The sequence below is a fragment of the Danio rerio genome, chromosome 19 (assembly GCF_052040795.2).
Source record: "Danio rerio strain M-AB ecotype USA chromosome 19, GRCz13ab, whole genome shotgun sequence".
NCBI classification, from domain to species: Eukaryota; Metazoa; Chordata; class Actinopteri; order Cypriniformes; family Danionidae; genus Danio; species Danio rerio.
Window position 1 is genome coordinate 13,532,501 of NC_141039.2, and position 7,206 is coordinate 13,539,706.

Genomic DNA, 7,206 nt, shown 5'->3' on the forward strand with positions numbered 1-7,206 from the left:
ACTTCTCTCAAGCTGCCGTTTTGACTGTTTTCAGGTAAGTTTAGTCCCTAAAACAAAGCAAATACTACATAAAACTGTTCCTCACACATTTATTATTGGCAATTGATGAATATTCAGTTGAATATTATGTTATATAAGAGTGGTAAGTCTTCGTAAAAGTCCGTTAGCATATTAGCACTGGTAACGTTAGCGTCGGGGTAATATTACGTTAACTTACTTAATGTTAGTTCTTGTTAAACTTGTTTGTTAAAGTTTTGGCTTTTATTTATTCTTTATGTGTAGATGAGAGGTTTTGTCAATGTTTTATAGAATGCACTCCATATGTAGTCTAAAATACGCATTGTAACGTTACTGTAAAGGACCGTGAATCAAAAGTTCAATCGTGTTTTGATATTTCATGGTAAGTTATCTTAAACTAAATGTTAAGTAAAAAAGTGTTCTGTGGTTTCAGGAGTGAGAGAATAACCTCCTGCTACAGAAAATATAACTCAAGATTCCTAAATTTCTGAAGGGAGCTGATCACAGAGATGCAGGAAAGACAGGTAACTTTAAGCATAGGATTAATTCATATGAATTTCCATTGCACATCATTATGCACATGTTACATGTCTATATATTATGCATCTGTTACTTGTCTTTATTGCAGTTGTTTTAAGAAAGTTTTGACATTGCAACATGTTAGTGGTATTAAATTTCACATCACATGATTCTTCAGAACTTAGTAAATATATAGATTTGCTGCTAATGAAGTAATATTTGTGATTTTCATTTTGTTTAATTTTTTATGATTAATTGATTTATTAAATCTTAGAAAAAAGTTTACACTAAATTATTTGTCATCACATCTGTTTTTAGCATTGATAGCAATCCGAAATGTTTCTTGAGCAGCAAATCAGCACCATTTGATAATCACCATTATATTAGTTCAACCTCAAGCACTAAATCAACATCTTAAAAAAAGATTTCTGAAAGATCAAGTGACACTGAAGACTTGAGTAATGATGCTGAAAATTTAGCTTTACATCATAGCTATGAATTACATGTATATTTACACTGTTCACCCATCCCTTACACCTTAACTCATCCTTAAGTCAATTTAAGCCCTAAATGAATAATTTTTGATTTGTACAGGCATGATATGCAACTTGTATTCAGTCGTTTTGTTTTTTCTTTCTTTTGCTTTTGTTTTCCACATCAACTGAAAAGGAGGTCTAAGTTTAACCTAAGTGCCGTGTAGCTGATGAACATCTTTATATGTAAGTATATTTTTGACTGACTGCTAGACACTTGTCAAACAGTGATGAGCAAACGAGGGGCCGTTCTTTTAAAAAGATCAGGGAGATGCAAGTCTGGAGATTAATATACATTTTAATTCAAAATTGATTTATCTGGAAATATTTCATAATGTTTTGAGATATGTGCCCTATATGCATTTAGATGTCCATGCATGTTTAAAATACTTTTAAATTTAACAATGGCTGCAAGTTATAAAAACATAAACAAACACAAAAATGTTAAAGTAAATTGAGAAAACATTTTCATCAGTTTGACAACAGGCAGATCAGCTCCTGACAGACATGTTAACAGATCAGTTTAACTCTTATTAAATTCATTCATTCATTCATTCATTCATTCATTCATTCATTTTCTTTTCTGCTTAGTCCCTTTATTAATCTGGGGTAACCACAGCGGAATGAACTGTCAACTTATCCAGCATATGTTTTACGCAGTGGATGCCCTTCCAGCTGCAAGCCATCACTGGGAAACAACCATATACGCTTATTCTCACTCATACACTACAGACAATTTAGCCTACCCAATTCACCTGTACCCCATGTCTTTGGACTTGTAGGCAAAACCGGAGCACCCAGAGAAAACCCACCAAACGCAGAGAGAATTTGCAAACTACACACAGAAATGCCTGCTGATCCAGCTGCGGCTCGAGTCAGCATCCTTGCTGTAAGGCGACAGCACTACCTATTGTGCCACCACGTCACGCTCTTATTAAATTATATTTATATAATTTTGTGTTTCAGTACATGCTATTTTGGGAAGACAAAATATATTCATAAGCTCTCAGAAAATTCAATAAGAGAATTCATTCATTCATTTTAAGAGAATTAACTGCACAATTACTTGAAATGTGTGGATGTTATTACATTATTTGTTAACCCAAAGTGAGTTTCTCTTTCTTTGCAGTATTGAATGCCTGATTGCAGTTCAACTCCAAACTCAGTTGGACCAGCTGATCAGTGTCTTCAGTATTACCACAAGCTACTGGGCAGATGTGTGGACAGCTATGAGCCAAACTTGGGACATTTGGTTTTTAGGTAATACCAGTGACAAAGTATTCAGTAAATTGCTTATAATAAAAGATGCTCACTGCTTACCCCCTTATAGTTAAGTTGTTTGCAGTTTCATTGTTGTAAAAATACCATACTTTTTCCTTTTTTTATAAGCAGGTGGAGAGACCGTCTGGGCAGCAGAAACAAGACAACTAATCATAGTTGAGTTGAGATTAGTATTATTAACTTGACTAGTTTGGTTGCAGACTTGTTCAATACTTAACAATTTGTATAAGTTACAAGATCAATGGTCCTGCTATCAATGTTTTTGTAACTTAAATTCATTACAGTTTAGATACAATCAAATGTCCAAACCATCTCTGAGTGAATGACATCAAGGAAACAGGATCAAAAAGATCATTCATTATAGACCGTTTCATAGGTAACAGCACATCCTTTGTGAAAAATAATTTATTTTTGTGCCATCATTACAAGACAAAATACATTTCAACTGATTTCAGTTGGTTATATTTTTCAGGTCCTCCTGATCATTCTGTTCTCCTGGTTGTGAGGATGTGCAGAGGCTGTATTTGTCAGTGTTAAAAGACTTGTGCAGCTGTATCCAGACATACAAGCAGCCGACAAAGAGTTCTGGAGCAGGACAGACAGGTAGTTCACAGTGGCTAGGCTAGAAGTTTATACTTGGGTGGCCAGAAAGTGGCCTCCGCTATTTTGGGGGGTCCATACAAATACACCAGTGTAAGCTATACTATTGCACAGAAAAAATTAAATGAAAGAATTAATTAATCGGTTGAACACAAAATATTTTAAAGAAAGCTTAAGTATCAAGGTGGCAATATACAGTATGTTACATTGTAGTACATGAGCTGGCTAATACAGATTCGTAAATGTTTAGTTGTTAAGATTAGTTAAATACTAAATCCTATACTTGAGACCTGCTGCATATACAGCTTTAACTGAACTGAATTTAACTAGAACTACACCAGCATTCCAAGTGCTCTAGACTAGCTTTTTGCACTGGTGCGTCTAAAATGTTTGATGGCATTGCAGTTAACACTGCAATTTTACATGTTAATTTTTTTTAAAATTACAATCCATATAGGCAATATTGACTTGTAAATGATTAACTAAAATCGGGTCAACACACATTATGGGGATTGTGTGTAGAATTTTGAGGAAATTAATGAATTTAATCCATTTTGAAATAAGACTGAAACATTAAAAATGTGGAAAAAGTAAAGTATCAATACTTTCCGGATGCATTGTATATGGTTTTTAGCGCGTTATCAAAGACTTAAAAAATAGTCCAACATTATTTACAGCAGCAAAAGACCCTCCAGATCAAAAGCTACTGGTCAGCTCACGATTCAGCAAACATCTGAAAAACAAATAGCTTATTATGCCCTCACAAGAAATCAGTGTTTTTGAGTCTAATGAAGATAGTACTATTTTATTAAATTATTATTTAGCCTGGCATGTTTACTGTTACAAAATATTTTAAATGTTTCTTAAAACAAAACATATTGTGTTCAATGGGGAAAAAGTAGCTGTTTTTTACACTGAGATAAAAAAAAACACATTTCAGAGCAGTAATCACAATACTGTGAAACTGTGATATTTTTATCCAAGATTATACCCTCAGAATTTTTTAATTTATTTTTTTTTCAGTTGGCCTATATTCTGTTTTTCTATGTTCTTGGAAATGCTGCTGTGCATGAAAATGTGACGACATATCCAGGTTCTATAGTTAATTCTGAAATAAATCTTAAAATGAGACAATATTTAAAAATGCAATATTTAATGTGTCAGACACTAAATAAACATGTCAATTAATTTATATTAATCTGATTCCTTAACAGGGCAGCACGGTGGCGCAGAGGGTAGCACGTTTGCCTCACAGCAAGAAGGTTGCTGCTTCAAGCTTCGGCTGGGTCAGTTGGCGTTTCTGTGTGAAGTTTGCATGCTCTCCCCGTGTTGGCATGGGTTTCCTCCGGGTGCTCCGGTTTTCCCAAGTCCAAAGACATAGGTGAATTGGGTATGCTAAAATTGACCATAGTGTATAAGTGTGTGTGAATGAGTGTGTATTGGTTACAGCTGGAAGGGCATCCACTGCGTAAAACATAGGCTGGCTAAGTTGGCCTTTCATTCCGCCTTTCATTCCCCAGATTAATAATCCTTAACAGTTAAAATTAACCATTTGAGCGTGCTTAGTTTAGGGTATGTTGTGCCATTAAATTGTCAATAGGTTTTATTTTTTTCTACATCTTAAATCTGCTTTAGCTTTCCTCTTTCCTATAAACCTGGAAATATAAAATATATATTTTTGGTTTTTAACAAATTGCTTATTTTATTCTTAGATTGGTGTACGCTGATGGTCTGCTGAGAATTCTGCTGAGTTGAAGGGATCCTCCTGTCAGACAACCTCTCCAAAGTACAATAGGACTAGTAAGTAACATCTTAAACATACACTACTGTTTCATAGCTTTTAGGTTGGTATGGTAAATTCTCTTCTGATAGTGTCAGCTTTATTTAATTAATACAGTCAAGCAGTAATACTGTGAATTTAATACAATGTATATAATTAATAGTGTCACATGATCCTTCTGAAAAAATAGTATTCCAATGTACTGATTCTCTCCTCAAGCTGTTTTTTTTATATATAAAACATTTTAAATAAACATATTTTTAGTATTCTTGATGTATGAAAAGTTTATTTTTAAAAGCATAGTATTTATTTGAAAAAAAAAAAAGTTTGCTCTTTGATGATTGCTAGCAATCAGACATGTTTCTTTAGAACAAAAAGAATTTGTGGAAAAAAAGTATTCTCACTGAGCGTTGTTCAACTGTGGTCAACACGTCATTTAAGTTTTCAAATAAGCCTAAAAGACCTGATTAGCTGCATAAGGTGCATTTAATTAGAGAGTTGAATATATCATTTCTTTTTATATCCTCCTCTATAGCCTACATATAATAGAAGTTGTTTGCTGAAAAACCTTTTTGTAGCAGAAATAAAGCTATGATTAGGCCCACCCGGATTTTTCGCAGAACCCCGCAGATGTTTAGCCTATCATTAATTCTGTTTATTTACTTGAGTAAATGTGTGTAAATCTATATTTATTCAGTTTTTTATTAATTTCAGTAATATTATTGACTAATGTGAAAATGTTCATCTGATTTATGTACAATGTGGTTTGCACAGTAATGTTTTCTGTCTTACTAGATATGTTATATAAAAAACTTGCTTTATTTACCAAATAAAGTGAATCTAATTGGATTTGCATTTTAAACATTAAATAAAACTTTAAAATATATTATTTTTTATTTCATATATTAAGGTTTTAGTTATGATACTCCCAAAATAATTCTGCAGAAATCCGCAGACTTCCACCAAAATTTTCAGCAGAAATAGCAAAAAACATCTGCAGATTCCTCCTGGCCCTAGCTATGATATATTAAATGTGGTGTACAGTGTGACATTTTAGTTGACGAAACTTAGTTTAATTTGCATGTAATGTGGTATCTGAAGATTTGACATATATTTAGAGACACATTTATACTAACACAATGATACTAAAAACCAAAAAAAAAACATTCATTATGATTTCACAAGGAATTTAACTTTCAAATGGCTTTTCTGAAAATTAGTGCTCAGACACACTCTTTAAGTTTAAATTAAATTACACATTTTAGCTAGTCACTTGCATAACACATACTCCAGTTATATGTCATGAAACAAATAATTTATATTTGTGGTAATATGAACTGCTCAAATGCTAATCTTTCTCCTTTTGGTTTCTTGCTTTATTTAAGGGTTCCCACTACAAGGATTAGATTTGGCTACTGCAGTCCCGGTTTGGGCCAGCCTCACTTGTGAAGACTAAAGATGAAGACAACATACAAGAACAATTTCGAGGATGGCGACACACTTTTTATTCCACCTATATATCCCCTTTTATGTGTAAGCAACATTCCACAAGATAAAACAAAACTAAATGACAGGTTATTTCTTTTAATTTTGTCTGTTTTCTTGGAACATTGTACACAATTTACAACCAGTTTTATTTATATAAATATAGGTCAGAGCAAGAAAATGTTATGTTTTCTTCTGGAGAAAGTCTTATTTCTTTTATTTCGGCTAGAATAAAAACAGTTTTGAATTTTTTAAAAAACATTTTAAGGTCAATATTATTAGCCCCTTTAAGCAATTTTTTTCGACTGTCTACAGAACAAACCATCGATATACAATAACTTGCCTAATTACCCTAACCTGTCTAGTTAAGCTAATTAACCTAATTAAGCCTTTAAATGTCACTTTAAGCTGTATAGAAGTGTCTTGAAAATATCTAGTCAAATATTATTTACTCGGTTATTAGAAATGAGTTATTAAAACTATTGTGATTAGAAATGTGTTAAAAAATATTTCCGTTAAACAGAAATTAAGGGATTATATATATATATATATATATATATATATATATATATATATATATATATATATATATATATATATAGAATGACAAAATCTGTTTTGTGTCGTGCATTAGAGTTTGCTTAAAAAAACTGGTTATCTCTGAGAAAGTATTATTTTATATTATTGGTGTGTTATTAGTTCAGAGGAGATTGCAAATTGTTGAATGCCATTTATAAAAAAAATGTAAAAAAAAATTGACTACAGACTTTAATAAAATTTTATCAGACAATTATTTTAATTTGTATGATTTTATTTACTACTGTAAATATTGTTTGCTTGGTATTTATTTTGTGTTTGTGTACTCTTTTTTTATTGTAACTCCCTGAAGAAAGTCTTTTGCATACTGAACACATGACTGGTATTATCTTGTATTTTAAAATTATAGTCTTGGAAACATGCATTTTCTTTAACACTATTTAAGAAATTATA

The 7,206-nt window shown here is 32.0% G+C and overlaps 1 protein-coding gene across 50 annotated transcripts in view; it reads left to right on the plus strand.

Moving 5' to 3' along the window:
• The window catches only part of LOC147832486 (uncharacterized), a 6,369-nt gene extending 50 nt beyond the window's left edge, over positions 1-6,319 (plus strand). The window contains exons 1-12 of one of the 50 annotated variants that reach the window (XR_015516567.1): positions 1-34; positions 452-542; positions 1,207-1,256; positions 1,662-1,959; positions 2,200-2,330; positions 2,460-2,506; positions 2,636-2,727; positions 2,807-2,954; positions 3,975-4,044; positions 4,166-4,341; positions 4,664-4,751; positions 6,117-6,319. The exon at positions 1-34 is cut by the window's left edge and continues 50 nt beyond it. Coding sequence is in view for 21 of the 50 variants with exons in the window: in XM_087295514.1 (XP_087151640.1) it covers positions 528-542; positions 1,853-1,959; positions 2,220-2,330; positions 2,460-2,506; positions 2,824-2,888 (345 nt within the window). In the remaining 29 variants the exon portion in view is untranslated. Of the gene's footprint in view, positions 35-451; positions 543-1,206; positions 1,257-1,661; positions 1,960-2,199; positions 2,331-2,459; positions 2,728-2,806; positions 2,955-3,974; positions 4,045-4,165; positions 4,342-4,663; positions 4,752-6,116 lie in introns of all 50 variants that reach the window. The other 49 variants (XR_015516566.1, XR_015516563.1, XR_015516568.1 and 46 more) reach the window with 49 other exon arrangements.
• The last annotated feature ends 887 nt before the right edge of the window (positions 6,320-7,206 follow it).